General features: G+C 42.7%; 1 protein-coding gene across 3 annotated transcripts in view; it reads left to right on the plus strand.

Annotated features, from left to right (window-relative positions):
* Nucleotides 1-23953, plus strand: part of CPVL (carboxypeptidase vitellogenic like) — a 128225-nt gene that overhangs the window by 42655 nt on the left and 61617 nt on the right. For 2 of the 3 annotated variants that reach the window (XM_082692870.1, XM_082692871.1), the window contains exons 4-7: nt 3839-3953; nt 4949-5007; nt 6786-6865; nt 11705-11771. In XM_082692870.1, the coding sequence (XP_082548996.1) occupies nt 3839-3953; nt 4949-5007; nt 6786-6865; nt 11705-11771 (321 nt within the window). The remainder of the gene's footprint in view (nt 1-3838; nt 3954-4948; nt 5008-6785; nt 6866-11704; nt 11772-23953) is intronic. The other variant, XM_082692872.1, reaches the window with a different exon arrangement.

The following is a 23953-nucleotide window of genomic DNA, read 5'->3' on the forward strand; positions in this document are numbered from 1 at the left end:
TTAAGGAAAATTTCTAAAACTTTTGGCAAAAATAAATGCCCTTTTTCTCTTGTTCCATACACTCTTGAATTATAGCTTCAAAATAATAAATACTTCGAAAGCCCTGGCCTTTGTAAATCTATAAACGAATTAGACCAATTGTTTCTTACTTCATTTGAGCTGAAGTTTTGCAATGTGGTTTTGTTCAGGATGTCTTCATTTACTTCTTTTCTTTCCTAACTTGGGGGTGGAGAGCAAGAGAGGGCTGCATTCTGACAATTGAGAACTAAAGGGATCACCCTGTGAATTAGCACATAATAACTTTATGCCAGTACTACTGATGTAGTTATTATTTTATGTATGACAACAGGATGTCATTTCATATGACAGAAGTCTATGTTCTGTGGTAAAACTAACTCTTGGGATTTTAGCACTGAATATGTAAACCTGTATTTTCCAGCATCTGACTTTTGCATTTCATTCCAAATAAGGACAGTCAGTATTCCTTCACAGGTTAGTGGGTGTATCAAAGTAGAAAGATGTGTGCATGGCATTTTCTTGAAAAAAGGGCTTCTTTAGGGGTTGTTGAGCTCATTCACCAACTTGAGGAAAGTACAGTTGAGGAGCAAGGTCAGCTGAGGTTGAAGGTGTGTGTGCTGATCGCTTATTATTGAAACATTCCAAGAATGCAGTGTCGGGTACTTCAAAGTTGCATAATAAAGATGTTTGGCACCGATGCGTTTGACTTCACTTTGTAGTGTGGCCTCTCAGGGTCAGACTATTTTTCTGAGAGCCCAGAGGTCCCATCATTGTGCCAGGTCACAGGAAGGGACATGAAAAGCAAGGGGGGAGGATAGGGCAGAGACCAGAGGGCCCCGGGCACCCGGGAGGACAAACTTCCTTTGCCCTCACAGATTCTCATCCCTGCTTCCACCTCAGAACCACATGGGGGGCTTTCAAAAACATCTATGCCTGCCTCACCCCAGACCAGTTGATTTTGAATCACTGGGCTTTGGGCCTAGGCAGCAGTTTTTTACAAAGCTTACTTTACTGGCTGGCCAAGATTGAGAACCACTGGCTCCCATGTACCACACCGTGGCTTCTAGAAGCTCCTGTGTGCATTGGGAAGGAAGTGGAGGCTGGGCGTCCATTGGCCTGGGTGGACTCCCTGTATCTCACGTCCCTGGGAGGCTGGAACGGCTCTCGTTGAGATCTGTTGCTTCTCCACCTCTACCACGCTCCCCTGTTGCAGGGATACAAGTGGAAGGTGGTCCTAGTGCGTGGTATTGAAGAGCGAGTTGGAGGGTCTGAGGGGAGCTAAAAATCACCGATTCAAACAAAGCCCCATGGTGGGGGTCAGGCAGGTTAGGGTGGAGCTGGTTCTATTTATTCCAGCAGAGTCTGCAGTATCTTTTCATGATGCAGTTCCTCAGGCCTGTGAGGTGGGCCTTGTTGCCATTTGATGGATAAGGAAACTGGACTGGAAGGACCGGAGGGCCCGGATCCCACACCTGTTTTGTGGCCAAGTAGAACCAGAATCTGTGTGGCTAAAAATCCAGGGCAAACCCTTCCTCCCCCTCAGCAGCCTTAGAAAGCTGCCTATGATCATGGTATTTCCTGCTTCAAATTATACAAGTCCCTAGTTCTCTTGAATTCTTGATGGACATTTGCGACCCTTGTGGCAAGGGGTCTAACTAGTGAAAAACCAAGCAGGAAGATACCAGCCAAAGGAGCAAGGAAAAACACCCAACAACCCCTTTTTCCTCTTCTCTCATTTGTAGATCGTTTACATTAAAAGCATCTATAAATTCATAGTGTTTATTATAGAAATAGCTAACGTGTTCAGAACACGCTCTCTGTGCCACTCACTACACTTGGAAGAGTAGATTTGAGTCCTCCCATCAACCCAATGGCATAAGTACCATTATTTTTTTTCATAAGTACTGTTATTGACCCCTGTTTTACAGATGAGGAAACTGAGGTTCAGAGAGCTTACACAACTTGCTTAAAGCCACACAGCTGGTGGACAATAAAGCCCGGATTTGAATCCAGTTTGGGGCAAAGGGCTCACAGCTTACAGCTGGTCTTACCACCACCCCTCTTTCTGCAAGGCCCCCTTATCCCCTTTCTGAAGCTGCTCAAGGACTATATCAGACTTCTGGTAACTGGAGAAGAGAAATCCTTCTCCCCATCTGTTCTCACGGCTAGCACCCTGTGCTCGGCTCTTCTCCGAGGTGCTTGGCGATGGTGTCCCAGATTGCCTCCCCTTGAGTCGGTCTGCCTCTGCCCACACCTTCTCACATCGTCCATGTGGACGCACCTAGGCCACTCAGACCTTTGGATGAAGCACCATTTGGTGTCTGTGGGGCTCGGCTAAGCAAGGGGTTGCAGCATTTCCTTCTGAGCTGAAGCAGTGAGATCCTTGCTTGCTAAGCACGGCTGACTGAACATCCAATGAGCCACGACACCCAGTGAGTGCTCGCTGTCACATCCAACTGTGAGTCTCTCTGTAGCCACTTTGAGCTCCTTCCAGATGGCTCTGGAGGACTCACTGAGGACCAGCTGGCCTGTCGTTCACCGCTCTCACACCCAGCTCTCTTCTGTGGTGAGGATTTTCCCCTCCCGTGTCCCTCTGCCTGTGGCGTCATTCCCTGGCTCCTCTTATGGCTGGATGGTCCTAGAACTCAGGTCTCATTCAGCTCAGGGTCTCACTGAGTCCTTCCATGATGACTTGTGTTTTAAGGAAGCACTATTCTTTTCTGCCCTCACCCTCTCTCTCTCTCTCTTTTAAAGTATTTTATTTATTTGTAAGAGAGAGAGAGAGAGAGAGCACAAGCAGGGGGAGCAGCAGGCAGAAGGGGAAGCAGGCTCCCCACTGAGCAAGGAGCCTGATGTGGGGCTCAATCCCAGGACCCCTGACTGAGATTATGATCTGAGCTAAAGGCACCCACTGAGCCTCCCAGGCACCCCCTCACCCACTCCCTTAACATCACCTTTATTTCTTTTCTACAATTCTTAATCATCGGGTTTGTTCCTTTACTTATGATCTATATTTCCCATGAAAACGTAAGCTGGAAGAGATCAAGTGGGGTTTTATTTGTTTGTTTCACTCACTGCCCTGCTAAGTAGCTACTTCCAGCATGCTGTTCGACCCATACGAGGTGCTCAATAAATATATAAAGAAATAAGAAAAAAGAAAGAACCTCTGGCATGGAGGTTGATGGTATTGACTCTACTGCCAAAAGCTCATTTTTGTCATCCCAACCCTGCCAATGACCTTTTCTTTCTTACTTCTTTCCTGTCTGCTCAATCAGTTTGCACCTTGCCTGGGGTTTTGTTGCAGCTGTTTGCATTGGCTAAACTGCTCCAGGCCTGTGCACTTCTTCTCGGGTCCCTTGTGTTGAAGGAAATGGCTGCTGTCCTTGTGAATATCCTTTTAGTGAATCCAGTCAGAAAAGCCCTCTGGGCTCCCGGTGAAACGAGTAGACCGTCACTGAGGAGGAAGGATTCTTTGCTGTGCCTCTCTGGGAATATGTTGGTCCAATGCAAGTTGAAACAGCTAAAAAAAAAATACAAGCATGCCCTAGGCTGTATAAAAGGGGCATACAAAGGCAAAGCTTCTATATTCGGTGGGTTTCCTGGCTCTTAGCAGGAAAAGACTGAACTGAGCCAAATAGATACTGGCATTATGCAGCAAATACTAACTCAAGGCAAGAGATGAGCAGTACTTTGCTTGGGGTCTGGGAAGGCTTTGGGAGATACAGGCGAGGCAGCGAACGATGCAGGATCTGGTTAAGTTTGCCTGAGTGTATTCTTTTGCTTAGTACTCTGTGGTCACTGGCTTCTTTGACCCCTTTAGGTAGACCCCGAGGTTGCTCCAGTGGCCCTCTGGCTGCAGGGAGGGCCCGGAGGTTCATCCATGTTTGGACTCTTTGTGGAACACGGGCCTTATTTTGTCACAAGCAACCTGACCTGTAAGTATTGCCTGGACTCTGTTTTCCTATGGAGAGGTTTTCACCTGAACCTTATATCTGCTCCAGAAAAAATTTCAGGTGTGCTTGGAACCACAAGGAAGAGCATAATAGTTTTAGATGACAAAAGCATAGCTCTCTGGCGATGTCTATCTAAGAAGTAAGAGCCATCAGGGTGAGTGTCCTGGCTGGGCTGCTTTCTCCCTTGAAATTTGGGTGATAAGTTCTAAGCTATTTTCCTGCAGTCTGCTGCCGACTCAAGTAATCGGGGCTTGTGAAAACAGTTGGTTTCTATTACTCTTTGGATGAGCTCTTTTGCATGAGACCAATGGGTAGATTTATATCCCTAATTACTCACACAGACTGAACACTGTAGGGTTCAGTTGCATAAATGATCAGCTATCCTGGAAGCAAGATGCTGTGGGTGGGGGCGGGGCCAGAGGAAGGAGCGGAGGAGCCATATCTGGCTGTCACCCCAGTTTACCTCCATCTCATTTTTGGGGGGTGGGGGGTGGGGGAGAATGTTTACTTTTCCTGGGTCAGAATTTGGAGGGTGACCCATCCTGTGATTCAGGTATAAAAGGCATGTCTGCCAGTTCTTTTGGAGTTGTTCTCTTTGGTATTGGCCAGGAGGAAGAGGATTCAGAAGGATTAGATGTTAAGAAGGGTTGATTGGATCAGACAGATGGCTTTATATTATATATTGTTGATGAGTTTTTCCACAGAGCCAGTTGCACAGGGTCTTGTTTCCAAACTTCATCCTAGAAAAGGATGTAGAAACACTCTGGGTTCAGGAAAAGTGAAGAAGATGAGAGGAGAAGGAAAAGGTACTAGTGTCTGTTCCCCACTGTGAGAGTAGGAAGCAATGTCAGAGGGACACCGGGAGTTCATTGATAGGATGGGGACAGGTGGGCTTGTTTGGCTCCTGAGCAAAGCTGTGCCCTAGGTGGGGTGCCTTGTTGAAGACCCAGTCTCAAACCTCTTCTCTGTTTTGCTAGTGCGTCCCAGAGACTTTCCTTGGACCACCACACTTTCCATGCTTTACGTTGACAATCCAGTGAGTATCTGATGGCCTTATGAAATGTCAATGTGGGCCTCTCCTGTCTTTTTTCTTTATATAAAATACATTTAAGAAATGGGTGGGGGGATGGAGATTTGGGGTTGTTTTGTTTGTTTGTTTGTTTGTTTGTTTTTCTGTTTGTTTTTTTTTTGTTTTTGGGGGTTGTTTTTTTTTTTTTTTTTTTTGCTTTTTGAAATAGAATTTAATCTATTAAAACACATCGTTGGGATTTAGTTTTTCTAACTTAAATCTTAGTTTGGGAATTTTGCTTGCTACCTTTTCTCGTCTCATTTTTAATCTTACAAAATGTCCTGTTCAGTACATTCTACCATCCACGCTAAGGGATTAATTTCTTTCCACTGATGCTGTGGCTTTCCCATATTGTGGGTCATTATATAGTATTATATATAGTATTAGAATTCCTAATCTTTCCAACAGAGTTCTAGATCTAAAAAGTCAAAAACTGGTCTGTCTCATTTAGCACAGTGAGCCTCATCTCCGAACAGAAGTGGAATTCTCGGAAGTTCTTCGGAAGTTGATTCCAATAAACACATCAAAATAGGAGAGTAACTTTAGGGTCAGCTTCTGCTGCAGGAGTATCTTTACCCTTTAATTTCTCTGATTTCTCTCACTTCCCACATGGTTCAAAGAGAAAACAGATAAATAGGGAGAAAAAGGAGTCCAACATAGCCATTTACCCACCTTTCGCACCAAGTTTGACCGCCTCTTTCCTAGTCTATAGCTGCATGTTTGTATTTCACAAGTGGAATGAAGTGTCCTGTTGCCTTGTGCGTTTTGGGAAAACAAAAACAAAAATACTTATACATTCCCTTATACAAACTATTAACACAAAAATCAGTGGTAGTTTCTTCTTAATTTTACAACTTAGCTGTCTAGGAATTTCTAGGTATTAGGAAATACTAGTTTAAAACTAATCTTTATTTTAAAACCTACCAACTGAAGGTGAAGGGACTTAGTGGCCATGAAAATGAAAAATCAAAATGAAATGAAAAATCAAAACTCTCTCTCTCTCTCTCTCTCTCTCTTTTATCTCTAGCCTAGAGAGGTTCTCACCAATGAAAAATCAAAACTCTCTCTCTCTCTCTCTCTCTTTTATCTCTAGCCTAGAGAGTTCCTTCTTGTTAGGACAAAGCAAAGCTTTCAGAGAGGAGACAATTTTGGTCCTTTTGATACTGTGATGGGGGCCAGGAACGGTGAATTCCTCCCCCTTAAATCAACATCTGGCAGGGTCCCCATGGTAGAAACAGGACAGCTCAGCCACTGACCCCAGGGTAGAGTTTTGTACTATTTTTTTTTTTTTTTTAAGAGAGAGAGAGCAAGATGGAGGGGTGGTGGAGGGGCAGAGGGAGAGGGAGAGAGAGCCTCCTAAACAGACACTTCACTGAGCACAGAGCCTGACAATGGGTCTTGATCTCATGATCCTATGATCACAACCTGAGCCGAAACCAAGAGTTGGACGCTCAACCGACTGAGCCACCCAGGTGCCCCATGCTGAGATTTCATTTGGGCTTGGAGGAGGGGAAGGGGAAAAGGTGAAATGCAGCATCCTGTGAGGGTGGCTAAAGGCACACAGGCTAGAGGCAATGCAGCATCCTTCTGTGAGGGTGGCTAAAGGCACACAGGTTAGAGGCAAAAATCCAAGGTCAGAGGCTTGGCATCTGGAATAAGGTTGATTTCCTTCCTGTGGGGTGTCTCCCAGAGGGCTCTGAGGCTTGTGCTTCTGTGTCACACCTGCATATTCATTTCACCTTCAGGTGGGCACAGGCTTCAGTTTCACTGACGACCCCCAGGGATATGCAGTCAATGAGGATGATGTCGCCCGGAATTTATACAGGTAAAAGGAGACCTGGTTCCCTCTTGACCTTCTTAAGACCAAAACTGTTTCTATTTTCATAGGGAAATCCATCCAATAGTGTAAGTATTACTGATTGGTCCTTGTGGTCTAATTCTTCAGGACATTTTAAGAATACTTTCATGTGAGAAGTTCACACCTACTCACAGGCACGCACACCCATGGTCTATTTTCCCCTTTGTTAACTTATCACTGATAATTGTGCACATGGCCAGCAGAGAAGATGACAAGGAAGGCTGGAATCCTAAGGTATGATTGTAATTTTGTAAAAAATCGCCTTGAAGAAACAATAGAAACAGAGCAGAATTCTTCAAAGATTATTTTCAGACCTTTCAGCCAGATGCCCAAGAGGATTTTTGCTTGCTTTTCGTCTTGCATTTTAACTTCGCATTTGCCTGGAAACATCTTCTCAGATGCTTGCTTGCTTCTTTTGTTTCTCTCTCAGGCCTTCAAATATAGTTTTCCCCTTGCTTGTTTCTCCTTCATGACTCCCAGGCTGAAAGCTCAGCTTCCTAGCTAGTCTCTTACTTTTTTCCTTTATCTTAATAAAATTATTCGTCTACTAAAAAGAAGAAAAAAATGGAAGGAAAACAAAGTTGTAAAAAACAATGGTCAAAGTCCATATAGTTTCTTCTTTTTCTTACTCACATTCATTACAGCTATTTTTAGTACTTTTTTTTTTTTAAGTAAGTGACTGTTCTGTTTTTCCAAGTCTGTAAATTATTACTAGAGATCAAGTCCTGAATTCTTTGAGATAACTACCATAGTGAGCAAACCCGATGAATCCCTAAAGTGAAAGTGAATCTAATAGAAGTCAGGGTTTTTTGAACTCTGACCAAAGTTTTCTGTTTTATTTTTCTTTCTCCCTGAGGCAGATGGCTGGGGGACAGAGGAAAGGGGAGCTTGGTCTTTCCTCTGGAAATAGTTCTCGCTCTCTTCCTTACGGACCCAGAAAACAATATGGTGGCTGTTTTCTACACTTTCATTTGTCCTATGTCTTCTTATTTTAACACTTCCACTCAGTTTCCAGGAGAAGGGCTAGGACCCTACACTTTTGCTTCCAGGTGCAGTGGGTCTGGGAACAAATTAGCCATATTTCCACATGGGCTCCTCCTCCTGTCCCCCTAGCTCAGGCACCTCCTGTTGCCTTAGAGAGAGACATGATCTTGATGACTGTCCTTAACGAGTTTACTCAAGCACCATGAGCTGTGACCGTGTGCTCTCATTTTACAGATAGGAAACCTACTTCTCGCCGCCCACCCCCCCAATTCCTCCCCGCCCCCTCAGACCCTCTTTAGGTTTAAATCTAAACAAGTTCAGTTGTTTAACTAGCAAACACCCAGAGGGCGGAGGTTCTGTGGGGAAGAAATGCTCCAGTCCCCGCCAAGCCAGAGCAGGCAACCCTGCCCTTCCTTTTCTGTCTCTCCTTCCCCTCCCCCAGAGATGGTCCCAACTTCCCGTTGACCCTCCATGTGGATATTTACTGCTGACATGTGGTACATCTCTTCTTGCATGTCATGTAAAGAGAACCTATTTCAAAGCATCCATTGTTTATAGCCATTTCAGTTCTTTTTGCTTCGGGCCCTTAGAACTGGAAAATAGCTAATCAAGGGCAGTGCAGAAAACTGATTTCAGCTGTTTCCTTTATAGTTTACACGATTTGTTTCCCTTTGTGACTACATTCTTCTCTCCAGCTCTCCAGATGGGTGTTTGGAATAAGAAGGTTGCTTTGAAACCTATAAACGGGTTACTACAGGTTTAAAGAGAGGACCTTCTTTTTCTCCCTTTGAAAACCATCTTTCTTTTTTTTTTTTTTTTCTCCTCCCTGAAAATTCCATTCCTTTTGACTATTAATAGTCCAAGGCTGTAAGGAGTAGATTCCTACTAAAGAGGCATTTGACATTCCCACTAAGGCTGCTTTTCTTTGTGTTTGGAAGTAAAGCTTATTTTTTATTTTTTACTAACAACATGTTTAAATATTCAATTGTTTTGGTATTTGGAATATGCTGTTGGGCCACAATGCCCCTCTGGTTTAGGTGATAAATAAATAAATAAATAAATGTACTAAAGAATACTGAATTTAGTAACTGATTTGGAGTGTACTATCTGGGGCCATTCTCCTTCTGCCAGTGTTTATCAATTGCCTGCGCTGTGCGAGATGCCCTTCCTGGTGCCGGTAACAGCGTGGTCAGCCAGCCCCATAGTCCTCATTCTGGTGCTTACACATCGAGTGGCATACCTGAAATTAGTATTAGTTTCTTAGCAGCAGATAGAAATGATAGTATTGTTCAGTTCCACCTATTGGTTTGTATAGGAAATAGTATCAGTTGCCAAACGAAGCTTCGTAACAATGACTATGACACAAATTTCGCATATTAAATGAGAACACTGTGTGAGTGGCGCAGGCAGAGCAGATCAGGGCCCAGCCATACTAGGTACGGAATGAATGGGAGGATGGCCACCCGTAGGCCACACTTCTTGTCCCCGTGTGTATTTCAGTTGAACTGTTCGTGACTAAAGCTACCCCTTGCTTAGCTTTTGTTGGTCTGGAACTTTTGTTTAGGTTGTCTTAACCTCAGTTCTTTGGAACGTCCTGTATTTATTGTGCCTCCGACTCCATTAGAACCCACCGGATTCTCTAGTGCATTATCATTTCCATCTACTTTTCATGTCCAGAACCCACCAACTTCCCTTCTTACAAAATTTATCTGAGGAAGAATTTCTTCCTAGTCATCATCCTTTGCAAGCTCAGTTTCTTCCTGTTGTCCTTTAATGTAACTTTTTGCCACCAGATGGCCTTTGACTAACATTCAACTTATTAGACAAGGCCCTTGGCACAGTGCTAGCAAGGTCAGCAAATACAATCATCTGGCAGAGGCTTGCTTCCTGGGACATCTAGCTCTTGTGCCTGAAAAAATGCGTGGCATGCACACATGCATACACACGTGCACGCACATGTATATTACGTATTACAGATTTGAGCAGCTCTCCTTCCAAAATTTGAAAATTTATGTAGGCATTATTCTAGATTTTATTTTTAAGCAAACCCTCACCATGGAATAAGGATTACACACAGTGGAGTTAAAACACAGTTAAACAAGCAAATAGCACATGTAAATCCAACTTACTAAATTTACATTTTTTCATTCTTCACTTGCATTTAAGAAAGGCCTACCAAGGGCTTCCTAGGATTAGCCAAATATTTGTTCTGATGTTCTTGTGAAATTAAAACTTTAACTTCCTCAAGGGAGGGCCTTGCCTTGGTAATGTTAGCTAGAAAATCCTGGCGTTTTCGAGCTAGAAGCAACGGAGAGGTTAGCTCCTTGAACTAAGATTGCCAGATGAAATGTAGAACGCCCAGCTAAATGTTCAATTCAGATAAATAATGAATAATGTTTTTACTCTATGTGTGTGCCATGCAGTATTTGCGTCATAGTTACACCAAAGCATTATTTGTTGTGGATCTGAAATTCAAGTTTAATTGGACGTCCTATATTTTTATTTGCTAAGGCTGGCAACCTTGACAACTTTAACAGATTCTCCAAGGAAACAAGCTTTAAGCTAAAGCATAAGGCTTAATTGAGATTTACTATATTAAATTGTCTATTGCCATTCCAACTAGCAGGAAGAGAGAGAAGTAGTTTTTAGCCTAAAGGCTGGCGAGGGAAGGGTGAAAAATAAACTCCTATTTTTATCTCCGCGCTGAAGCCAGCATATTGCCAGCACAAACATGGAAGCTATATAGTACAGCTTCCCAGATTTAGTTGCTACAAAAACTTTAGTTACTATAAATAATAAATACAGAAACACACCACAGCTCTACAGTGGTTTTTAATGGTGGATGTTTATGGAGCCTTTGAAAATTAAGTACAGCCAGGATCACGGCGACTATAATGACCCAGTTTTGCCTCCCTGTAACCCTTGAACTCTCTCCTCCTCCTGGTTTTGCGGGGCCTTCTTGCCTTTCATCTTTGCTGGATAGTTCATGGCTTTTAGTCCCTCAGCAGGAAGCTGGAACAAAGGCACTGCCTAGCTTCTCAGACAACGTGATCTAGGTCAGCACACTCATAGAGCATCCAAGTTTCGCAGGTTTCGTTTCCTTTTTGAAAGATTTTGGTCAAGTAGAAAGTCATTCACGAATCTACCCTTTTCTTGTTTGTTTTGAAATCGTTTCTTGAGTGTTTAAATCTATTTCAGTATAACTCATTGAAGTGGTGATTGGCATTCTTTAGAAAGTGTGGTTTTTTTTGAGTGTAGATGCCATTGTACCGTTACTTCCAAATCTGGCCATTTGGTGGTTTTCTTGTAGACTATGGCCATTTTATAGCTTTTTTGTTCTTGGGTTATTAAAATGCTGAAATTTGGGGAACCGCATTAGAAACGCTCGGGGTTCCCCAATAGGAAGAGGTTGGTAAGCCAGTAAGGTTCTCATTAGTTCGCCACAAATCCAGGTTAACGGGGTCATAAGGTTTGTGGAACTTCCTCCAAGAAGTGCTATAATAATAGATGAAAGCTCATATCACTTTGCTCAGGGGTCCCCTCAACAGCTAGATGGTCCAGGTTGGTAACCCAGAGATTTGGAAACCTGCCCGGGGTGTTGACTCACTTTTATGGGTAAAGTAAGCTCACAGTTATTTCCTAACCATCCACAGTGTGGAATGTCACATACATGACACTTCAAATACAGTGCCTACTGGATCTCACAGCCTAATAGCATCTTCGTTCAGATGAGAAACCTATTGTCAAAGGGTTAGATCTGCTAGCATAGCACTAAGCTCTTCTGATGCCATGTGATTTTTTTTTATTGTTGTTCTTTTGCAGTGCATTAGTTCAATTTTTCCTGTTGTTTCCTGAATATAAAAACAATGACTTTTATGCCACTGGAGAGGTAAGTGGAAGTCATGTTTTCTTGTATGCTTCCAACATCATCAGGACTGAAATACATCATGACATTGTGATTCATGCATTCTGTCTGCAAATATACACACACACATATTAATATTGATTCATACCATATTAAAAAATTTATGTTTAGTCCCAAAATGTTTTCCATAACATTTTTTATTATAAATCCAGGATTCCCTAAAGTTTTGTATATCACAGTGGGTTGTTTAAGGTGTCAGTCCCCTGCTTTTTACTAATGATTTTTTTTGTTTGAGAAAGACAGAGAGAGCACAGGATGGGGGTTGGTGCACAGAGGGAGAAGCAGGCTCCCCTCTGAGCAGGAAACCTGACGTGGACTCACTCCCAGGATCCTGGGATCATGACCTGAGCCGAAGGCTGATACTTAATCGACTGAGCCATCCAGATGTCCTGTTCTCTGCCTTTTTGGGTGTAGATGTCATTCAGATTGATGATTTCGAAGAGCCTAGGCCAGGTACCCTGTAGAATATCCCATTTTCTGAGTTTGATCCTTTACTCAGTGCTTAGATTCAGTGAGAAGATTTTTTTTTTAAGTATTTATTTATTAGAGAGAGAGAGAGAGGGAGAGAGACAGAGCGCAAGCACAGGCAGACAGAGTGGCAGGCAGAGGCAGAGGGAGAAGCAGACTCCCTGCCAAGCAAGGAGCCTGATGTGGGACTCGACCCCAGGACGCTGGGATCATGACCTGAACTGAAGGCAGCTGCTTAACCAACTGAGCCACCCAGGCGTCCCCAGTGAGAAGATTTTGGCAAGAGCATTACATCAATGATGCTGTGTCCTTCTGTTGTATCACATCAGGAGGCACATAAAAGCTGTTTGTCTCATCATTGGGCAATGATAAACTTGATTAGTTGGTCCAGTGATAAACTTGGGCACCTACCTCTGCACTGGAAAGGTACCTTTTTCCTTTTGAAACTAATAAATAATGTGAGACCACGTGCAAATCTGCCCCCCCCATATCTTTCACTCAGTAGTTTCAGCATTCATTGATAACTCCTGTTGGAATCAGTTCTTCCACTGGGGGTTATAAAATGATAGATTCTAATTCTACAGATATCATCTGGTATTCTTCTATAGAGAAGAACTTTCCCTCCTCTTCTGTATTATTCACTTCTAAAAATCTCAGTGTGGACCCTTGGTTGGTTATTTCTGTTTGATGTGTTAAAATTTTTTGCCATGATTATGATTTCTGATTTTCATATGTCCCATATTTGTTCAGAAGGAACCCCTTCAGGCTGACTCTTGTCTTTTTTGACAGGGCTCAGCTAGTCTTTCAGCATTTCCTTGATTTGGGGCACAAATCTATGCTCTAGAATTGTCTTCTATTTTCCCTGCCCTTGCCCTGAAATCAGTCATTTCTTCAAGGAACCCTGGCTCCTTTTAATGGGGGATGGGATTTAAAAACCAAGATCTGATCACTAAGTGTACCCATTGCTATTGGGATGCCATTTCTTTTCGACTTTTTCTGTAGGCAGAATTGGGGAACAGAATGACATCAAAGTGATACCCATAATTCTAATTCAACATCACAAGTTTCATTTTTCCTTTCTCCATTCTGTGTTTGTGTACCCCTTCTCCCACATTTTGGACCATGTTTCCCAACAGCATCACTGTATTTACCTCTTGGCTGAATCCTATAACACGTGAACAGTGATTTTTGATTACTATATCAGAACCACTACTAACAAGGAAACCTCCAAGTTCCTTTCAATATGTTTTGCTATAATTACTTTTATCTTAAGACTGCATTTCTCTATAGGTTTAAAAGTTATGAGAATTAATTCTATTTTTTCCCCTAGGATGATTACATTATAATTTTATGTACAGTTAGTTTCACTTGTATAGGTTGGCTTCAGTTTTAGGGTTTGCTTTTTCTTTTTTTTTTTCCATCCATTTAAATGTAAGCTTATTTTCAAAATGTATAACAGCCACTGTTTTGAGGACACAGAATCCCTAGGTGCTAGGTATATACAATCGTGAACAAAACAAAGCGATTTCTTGCCTTCATATATTGTAGAGGTGAGGACAGTGGTAAGTGGGGAAATAAAAATGTACTACACATCAGGCATTGATAAGTGGCATGAAAAAAGATAAAGCAGGTGAGAGGGTTATAGAGTGTGGAGATGCTATTTTGGATAAGATTGTCAGAGAAAGGCTCTCTGATATGGAGACGATTGGGTAGAGCCCATGCAGCATGTAGTAGAGCTATAGCTACAATTATCTTGGAGAAGAGCCTTCTTGGAAAGAGGAATAGCAAACGCAAAGACTCTGAATTGAGGACAGACTTGGGGTGCTCATGGAAAAGCACGGAGCCACTGTTGAAGGATGTGAGATAAGGAGAAGCAGGCAGATCATGTAGGCCCATGATGGACTGTGGACTTTATTCTAAGTGTAATGGGAACTTGTTGAAGGGTGCTATGTTCACTGAAATAGTAGTTAGGATCCAATTCAACTCAACACACGTGTGTTAAGTGACTACCCTACCTGAGGCTTTGGACAAGTATTAGAAATTCAGTGATGAATAAGATATTAACTCTACCTTAAATCTGAAAGCCTGGCCAGAAATACAATACTGAATGAAAAGTACTATCAGAGAAGTAGCTATAAAGACAAATAGCCCAAGGAGAGTGCACACAGCTACCTCTCAATGTGGGATGCTCAGGAAAGGCCAAACAGAAGAGGGGTGACCATTAAACTGGATTTTGAATTAGGAGGAAGGATGTGTTGGTCAAGGCTGTTTTGCTTAAAAGTGACATAAACCCTGTTCAGAATGGCTTGAGTAAAACAGGAGATCAGTTGATTCATGGCTGGGTCTAGGTGCTCAAACATTGTCACCAGGAATTTGTCTCATTCTTTCTTGATCTGTTTACTTGGCTTTGCACGTTACTGGTTTCTCTCTAAGCTACGTTTTTTCTACCGGCGCCCTTGGCCCTCCACCCTACCCCAGAGGTCCAAGTATTGCCTATCAGCTCAACTTTTCTTTTCCCCATATAGTCCACCCATATTCCTGAATCTCGTGTGATCCAATTGAATCCAATGCCTGTTCTAGAACTAGTAAGGGATCAATGGCATGGACAAATAGGTTGGTAATAATGGTGCCTGAGGCCCACCCCGATGCTCTGGGAGGGGGAAGATCACAGGGGGACCTCACCTTCTGAATCACAAGGCCTGGGAGAGGGAGATGAGTAAAGAATAGGGAAGATGCTGGTGATGGCATCAGAGGAAGGGCTGGAAGGGTACTGGGCAAGCTCAGAGCACAGACGTTTTCTGTAAGGGAGTGAAGGGGAAAAAATAATCTGTTTTTCCAAGTGAATGGCAAGTTACCGGAACTAGGAATTTCCTTCTTGTCCACCTGCTTTCTTTTCTTTCTGTTTGGAAGGACATTCTGACAGTTTGGCACATCATACTTAGGTCTTTTTTAAGCCAATTATTTGGTCAGGATCATTTAGGACCTCTACCAGTAATTCCCTGCCATTCCTTGACTTTCAGCCCATTTCAGAGGCAGGTTGGGTAAAGTGGCAGGAAGCAACAATCCCATCATTTTGGAAACAACCCTGGAAAATGCCCAGTCTCTACCTCCAACAGAAGAGTGATCTGCTTACTGTGTAATTCCTGCCTCGCACATAACATGGTGATGTCGTTAACCGTGATGTTGGGCTTTCAGCAAAGCTGCCAAATTCTGGTGAAACATTTGTGTATTTCATGTCTGCCTGGTGGTTTCATGCATGTAATATCCAAATGTGTGTGGAAAAAGACAGTTCTCTTTCTACGTTCTTTGCTGCCGGGATGAATACTTTAAAAAAAAAACCTACGCCTTCCAAGTGATGAAGGAAGATGTGAACGAGGGCAGGCTGGACATGGGATAGAGATGCTGTTGCCAGGCAGCAGCATCTTCATACAAACTATACAGGATACATTAAATATGGGGCCACCTCTCGTTCTAGAAGGAAGGGCGCTAAATAAAAATGCCCTGCTGGATTGTTTTATTAGAACAATGCTATGTTTTTCCAGCCCAGTTTGTCCCATCCAGTCTTTTGTTTTAAGGCTAGGAGGCAGAATGGAAAAATGGAAGGACCTCTGGGTTAATGATCAGGAGACCTGAGATTCATTGCTGGCTTTGCGTCTCTGGATAATCCCAAACAAGTTCCTTAACTTCTCTTGGCCTCTGCTTTTCATCTTACAGTCAGAAGGCTTGGTTTTTGATTAGATCACCTCCAGGGATATTTTACTTTCCTAGATGTTCAAGCATAGTTACCTAGAGATATTTGTAAAGCATCTGTACACAATTGCAGTTTGGTTTTTTTTTTTAAGATTTTATTTATTTATTCAACAGAGAGATCACAAGCAGGCAGAGCAGCAGGCAGAGAGTTAGAGAGGAGGAAGCAGGCTCCCTGCTGAGCACAGAGCCCAATGCGGGGCTCGATCCCAGGACCCTGAGATCATGACCTGAGCTGAAGGCAGGGGCTTAACCCACTGAGCCACCCAGGTGCCCCCACAATTGCAGTTTTAATGCAACACCTCCCATCCTTTCTACCAAAAAAAAAAAAAGTTATAAGAGATTTTTCCAGAAAGGGAAATCCTTTCTCTTTGTAACTATTAATTTCTGCACACTCTTAGGGAGGCCAACCAAATAATGGCACCGAAGTAGTAGAATCGTCCTTGAAAAATAAATGGTAAACTCAAAAATGGTTTTCTGCTTTTCGATGCAAATGTACGGGACCTAAATATCCTTACCATTTGTGCACTACGAATGAGGGTTAGCGCGACGCTTGAAGGGTCTGGAGCAGCTCTTCAGCTCCCTGACTTTGGTGCAAGGGAGTCTGGAAGTAATAACAATACCTACTGCATAGTACTGTTTTGAGCATCTAATTAGATAATCCTCCTCAAATATTTAATGGAGTGATGGCTGTGGTGAGTACCCAACACATGATGACTATTACTACCATTCATGGTGAAAAGCTGCATTAATATATTTCTGCGCCAAAGCATATGGCCTATTGCACATGGACAGGGGCTGAGATATTTAAAAAGTTCTGCTCACTTGTTGATGTGGCTTTGTCTCTCCTGTTATTTTTGAAATGATTTCTATTAATTTCTTAATTTTTAAAAAAAATTTATTTAATTGAGAGAGAGAGAGAACATGAGATAGAGAGCATGAGCAGGGGGAGGGGCAGAGGGAGAGGAAGAAGCAGACTTCCTGCCTACCAGGGAGCCCACCCCCGGGGCTTGATCCCAGGACTCCCAGGACCTGACCTGAGTAGAAGGCCAATGCTTAACCAACTGAGCCATCCAGACATTCTTGAAATCTTCTTAAAAAAAAAAAAAATAGCTTTCTTTGTCTAAGAAATGATGATGGAGCTTAGAAGTTGATATTTAAAGTTCTAGATAGTAGCAAAACGTGTGGGGACTGACCCAGGCTCCTCGCCACTGCTGCGTGGACCCCAGTGAGCCCACAACCAGGCATGCTGTGGGATTCGCAGGCAGCATGATGCCGAAGGAAGAACCGCTTGTCTCCTTCCCTTCTCTCCATTTCTGCCCAGAACACCAACTGGAATTAATTTTCTCTAAAGAGAGACAAATGTGTCTGTAAATCACCCTCCTCCAGGCATGAAAAAAATGTACTTCAAAAAGAGAAACAAGCTGCATTTAATTCACATAATTAACTTTCTTTATAAGTGTTATCCTTTCCGAGCCAGTAACTATTAGTAAGATTGCCCTTGTTCTCGAGGTGCAGACACACTTCAGAATCCTCTCAAGTGTACATGGGCCCAGCTAGAAGTTATACTAAAACAGTCCTCACTGGGAGGCAGGGAGTTGGTGGGGAGAAGAGGCACTGCCCCTTGTTCTCTAAGCACGTGGCTCTGTGTGCACTCCCAGGAAAGATTTCGTGCCTATGGGTGGCTCTGGCAGTAGCCTTATGGAGAGCTCGTTCAAAATGGCGGAACACATGGTTAACACTGGGCCTCTCTTCTCGGTCAGCAGGAGGGGGCTACCCTCCTCAGCAGCAGTTTTGCAACCATGGTTAACTTGAGGGCTGAATAGAGGCAAAACTTTGAAGCTAGTTAAAAATGAGTGAGCTTAATAGGATACTTTATCTTCATCTGCATGTGTGACGTCCTGCTGGGATCATGGAGTCTGACAACCTTTATTGAAATCATCATGGTCCACTGGGTCTGGGTCGCAGGCTCCCAGTAGGTGAGAGCCATGCTTGTGTCATTTGTTTCATATGATACCAAGCACAGTATTTATTGACATAGAGCAGCTTTGTGCATGATTGTTGCTAGATAAAATAAAAATATTGGTGATATTTCTCTCTAACCTCTTTTCATCTCTCTTCTTTCTCTGTGCGGTGTCCCATGCCCTGGGGACCATCCCTTCTACTCCCTTATTACCCGCCGCCCCCCTCGCCCCTGACTCTCAGCCTTCCTTTCTTTCCTTGGCTTTCTGGTGCTCGGGTCCTGTTTCTCTAGGCTTGCTCTGTCTCCTTCATGATTGTTCTATTTCTCTCCCCTTTTCTGACTTATCAGCACACCGTCCATTAGAAAGGATCTGCTACATTAAATTCACTCCCAACATGCTTATATTTGAATGGAGAACAGAGCCCAAGCCATAAAAAGATAGTTGTAATAGGGGCATTTCCAGCACTGATGTACAAGCAGGAAAGAGGAGAACTCCTCTGCAGGCCTACACCATTATCCTTTTAGTCCTGGCTTGAATTTCGTAGCCAGAAGGGAGCCTTCAAGAGTCTATAGTTCCCTTGTTCTGTTTGTAGCTCTTATCTGAAAATACTGAAAGTGGACTGTATGGCAGGCATGGTGCTAGCCATGTCATGGCTACCTTCTGAAGCTTGCCCTGTTATTACTATCCCCATGATACAGCTGTGATGACTTAGGTCGGCCTTACCAAGGTCATTCGGCCAGGACTGAGACTGAAGCAGCTGGATTCCAGAGCTCAAAGACTACAGACAAGAGACTGGCTAAGGATCAGAGCCCTGCTTCTGTAGGTACTATCTAGAGCCGGGGTGCTCTGTTCTTGAAACCTCTGTCTCCAAGACCTGCCTCTTCCCAGAGAGCAGGTGCACTGTCTATAGAAGGGAGTCAACATCCCTTCCGTATTTCATGAAGAATCCCTGAGAGTTAGCAACCTTATACAAACAAGAGAAGTTCCCTGTCTTTTTGGATGTTGCTGTTTTTCTGGTGAAGACTGAGATTTAATCATAAAGATTAAGCTTTGATCATTAAGTTTTATGGAGTAAATAGAAGTTTCGAGTGACATAAAGGCTTGAAGCCCATGGAATGCGGTTATTTCTTAAAGCTTGAAACTTGCTGAATTTTATTAGATGACATTCAAGCTGCTTTAATTCTTGAGCTCATGACAGGTGTCTATTTTCATTTATGGTCATCCGACCTGCCCGTTTTTCCTTTTTGACTTGAAAATGAATTTGTGGGGCGCCTGGGTGGCTCAGTGGGTCAAAGCCTCTGCCTTCGGCTCAGGTCATGATCCCAGGGTCCTGGGATCGAGCCCCACATCAGGCTCTCTGCTCTGCAGGGAGCCTGCTTCCTCCTCTCTCTCTCTGCCTGCATCTCTGCCTACTTGTGATCTCTGTCAAATAAATAAATAAAATATTTAAAAATTTTTAAAAAAATTAATTTGTGACTTAGAACTAAGAGTTTGTATCTTTTGACCATGTTGCTCCTGTTCCCCCTCCCCCCTCCAGCCTCTGCTTCTGGTAACCACAAGTCTGATCTCTTTTTGCTTGCTTTTTGTGTGTGTTTTTGGATTCCATATGTAAGTAAGATAATATACTATTTGTCTTTCTCTGACTTATTTCACTTAGTGTAATGCCTTCAAGGTCCATCTGTGTTGTCACAAATGGTAGGATATCCTCAGTTTTAATGGCTGGATAATATTCCATTGTATGTGTATACCACAACTTCTTTACTCTTATACCTGTCAGTGGACACTTAGGCTGTTTCTGTGTCTTGGCTGTTGTAAATAACACTGCTATAAAAATGGGAGGAGGGCAGCTATCTTTTCAAGACAGTGTTTTTGTTTCCTCTGGATATATTTCCAGATAGCAGAATTGCTGGATCATATGGTAGTCCTAGTTTTAAGTTTTTGAGGTTCCTCTATACTGTTCCCCATACTGGCTGTATTAGACTTTTTTTTTTAAAGCATCTTTTCAATCCAAAGTAATATATCATTTGGAAGCCAGCGTGTGCCTTTGCATAAATACGTGTCGAATTGATACAGATCAAAATGTTTTTCTTATGTCTTTTCCTAGAGATTCTGCATTTCTTTTAAGCTCATTTTCAAGAAAAATAGATGTTTAGATAAAGTCATACTCTTGTTAGAAGTCGTGTCTTTTTTTTTTTTTTTAAATTGCAGCGGTGTGGACTAGAAATTAGATGACACACAGTCTAGAAATGTCTAGGAAATTGTAGAGATTACCACAGTGCTGAAGTTCCAGCTTTCCCCCATCATTAATTCTCTGAGCTGGCCATTTTAACGATACACCTCTTTGCTCAGAAAAAAAATAATGGTGTCCACTGAACTAAGAGACTAGATGAAGTCAGGGTCCCTCTGAGTCCTGTTCTCTTGACTGCTGTGTCATCTATTACTTTTAGGCTTTTCACCAGTTTTTGTGGTTTTTCAATGTGGCTCTAAAACTCTCTTCGGAGCATATTTCCTTATTCCCTTCTGATCTCCCCCAAGAGTGGGGATGGCCCAACCAACCCTGTGTGGTTGGGGAGCGTGAGAGAACAGGGCACGGGTATGACTCTCTCCAGAAGGGCAGCCCATCTTGTTCATTCAGGGGACCTGAAGGAGTCCCTACCAGCCCCAGAGGGAATTCTCTAGAGACATTCATTCCAGCTGGAGTAGTGGCTGTGGGTAGAAGGACATAGCAGAGCAAAGGGCACAGAATAACCCCAGATCGTCCACAACATGCCATTCCTGAGGTTGCCCACTCCACCTCCTCCACTTCCAGGCAGAGCTTGGGAGCTAGGGCCTGCAGGTAGGGACACTCTGTGTCCAGGTTCCGGTGTGTCTCGTTTCAGAGACCATTACTCCTTATCCCCAAGAGAGATTCTACGTGTTTTACCATACAAGTGTATACCTAGAAAAGCAAGGCAGAGAATGAATATCCCTGCATCTCTCTTTTTTTTTTTAACTAAACTTTAGTAAGAAATGCAGCTGAGAAATGTAGAGTAGTTTAAACAACAGTAACAGCTAACATATGTGAAATTTCTGCAAGAAGACATTGTTTCCGTTAGAGACTTATTCTCTGACACAATTTTTTTTCTTCTAGGGAAGCTGATTGAAACTTGATTTTAGATATGAAAGCTTTTGTCCTCCTTTAAAAGTAACTGGGTGGCAGGGGTGCTGTAAGTCGGCTGTGGATGTTGCGGAAACATGTAAGAAGGGAGAGCTTCAGACGGAATACACAATTACAAGTTTCTTTAAGTCCAAGTTCATTGTGCTTTTACACATCTGGATAATTAACCAAGCATTACATTCTCTCTAGACTATTTTTACAAGTACAATATGCTCCTAACATGATTTCCATTAGGCTGTTCCAAACATCATTTAAGAACTCAGAAAGATCGCAGACTGAGATTCGAAACCACTGTTCAGCTGTGATGTGGAGACCTTTTTCTCTTGTGCGGGAAATAAAAGACTGAGAACTGAATTCTGAGATCTGTGTGATGTAAGAGGGAAAATGGAGGTTTATTGCTTCTGTAAGCCCTAGCAAATGCAGGTATATACAAACACACCCTAATATCTCTGGGCCTTCTCGTCAGAGGTGAGCTCAAAATGTGGTCACTGTGGGGAAACAAGCCATGTGGAAATGGCAGCTGGAAGCTCTTTAAATACTAGAAAGAAGTAACAAGGGCAGATGAAAATCCTGATGTGTCGATCGCTAACCTCGTTTGAATTACTGTGTTAGATAAATACGTTCGTCTGGCTGAGTTCCTCATTTGAGGGTCACTGCTGAATTCTAAAATAATACGTGTTCAGATCGTTTCTGGCCACAGTTTTCCTCTTTCCTTTTATAAGCGCTTTGATGCTGTTCCGAGCTTTTATGAGGCCAGGGTCTGATCCGATGGTAGAAGGTTAGTGCTAATTCATAGACTTCAGGAGTTTTCGTTGGCCAGCTGCGGCCCACATTGATGAGCACCAGCGAGAGATCAGAGAGACCACAGGGCTGAGAGCTGTGGTGGCTGCTGCTCTTGTCGTTGTTATAGACAGAACTCAGAACAAAAGAAGCAAGAGTTCATAAAAATTACAGGATTGCAATTGTTAAGTCCTAAGGGGCCGTATTGTTCATTTCTCCCCCAAGAACGGAGGTTTCGATTCTATTTAAAATATCTCCAGAAAAGAGAAAACTGGGCAAATAGAACACTTGATTTATTGTCTGGTTGTCTTTTAAAGTGCTCGTGGTGGTCAGAGAATCATTAAATTGAGAAATAAATGATCCAGGAAGAATAAACTAGTCTGATCTTGAAAAAAAAAAAGTCTCAACAAGGAGAGCATAAATAATTGAAATTTCATTATCATATTTCAGTGTCTGTTTTCCATAAAATAATCCTATAATTGTCTACTGTGTGACAGGCTGAGCCACTCAACCAACAGAATGATTAATGGAAACAGCAGTGAAGGATTTGTCACACTGACACAGGGCAAGGAAGTGTGTGATAGTCATTAGAAAGCAAAAATGAGATAAACATCATCGTTAGGTTAGCAGATGTGGACTGAGCATTGAGGAATCTGTTTTGGACACGGTTATAGAACTACCCATCTCACTGTCTGGTTTTCTTTAAATGGTCAGCTTAGCAAGCATGGTAGCAGATGGACCCAGGGCTGAGCCCCAGCTTGGGAGACCACAGACTCATAGCCTCCAAGACCGTTGACTCAAGTGTGGTGTGACATGAGAAATGGGAGATGGGGAGGCACGTGATTGGAATGCACAGACCCTTGTTTTTGTCATTTTAAAATATGGGAAGATAATGTTAACTTTAAATTAGTTCAGCTTAAAGCGGGGAGGTAGCCTGTTCGTAGTTGATGCTCAGAAATTGAGTAGGTGTTCCATCTTAATTTCCTGCCTGGATCTCTCCCAGATACGCATGGTGGCCGCAAGGGGGAGGGTGCCATAAAAATGTGGCTGTTGTAGCCTGAATTCGTCATCACCATCATTAGAGCCATTTAAAATACATGCCCCTCCATCTCAGTAAGAGTTAAAGAGATGTTTTATTGCCGGGTCTTATAACCAGGCAACTTGAGTGATAACATCCAATAGAGAAAAAAATGTTTAGCAGTAATGTCAGATTAGTCATTCCTTTATCAGATATGTTTTTGTGTTCCTACTGTGTGCTGGGCAAGGTACACAATGTGAGAATAATAATCCACGAAATGGCAAACTTGACTCTATCACATAGCGGTCAAGTTTTCATAATATTTTTTCAGAAGAAATGATTATCTTTCCAAGCACAAGTTCTGTTCTTTATTCATTTTTGTGTCTTCTCAAATATCTACCGCAATGCTTTTGCCAGAAGAGTTGTCCAATAAACCATGACCAAATGAAAACTATGTAATAGATCTTTAGCAATAAAATGATTACTCAAGGAAATTTGTGTTTTGAGGTTCATCTTAGCAAAATTATATTTGATAAATGTTCACTTAATGTTCCTAATGGGAGAGTAAAGCACTGTTTATGCAACAAACCATATTTCAGGCATATAAACAAACACATCTTTATATCCCTTCACTGAAGCTAAAATGTGCTCATGGTTGTGGATGGATACACTGTTTTGAGTCAATACTTTGCCTAAATAATTACTGTTGCACAAGAGGGCTGCATCAATGGGGAGGTCTCAGAGATCTTGTATAAATTATGCAAATTACATTACTTTATCATATCTTGGAAAGAGTGTAGGTTTGGGAGTAGGTCAGAGCCAGTTAGATTTTGACTCTGCCATTTCTCTGAGCCTCAGTGGCTTCGTATTGATATTGAAGTAATGATGTGTGCAGCGTATAATTAGGGTATGGAGTAAATGAGGGCTCATGGGCCTCCCAGCCTTTGAACTACAGACCCCTACAGAGTCTCAGAAATATTACAGAGGGTCTGCAGACTCATACATACCCACT

The sequence above is a fragment of the Mustela nivalis genome (genome assembly GCF_964662115.1).
Source record: "Mustela nivalis genome assembly, chromosome: 12".
Taxonomy (NCBI): domain Eukaryota; kingdom Metazoa; phylum Chordata; class Mammalia; order Carnivora; family Mustelidae; genus Mustela; species Mustela nivalis.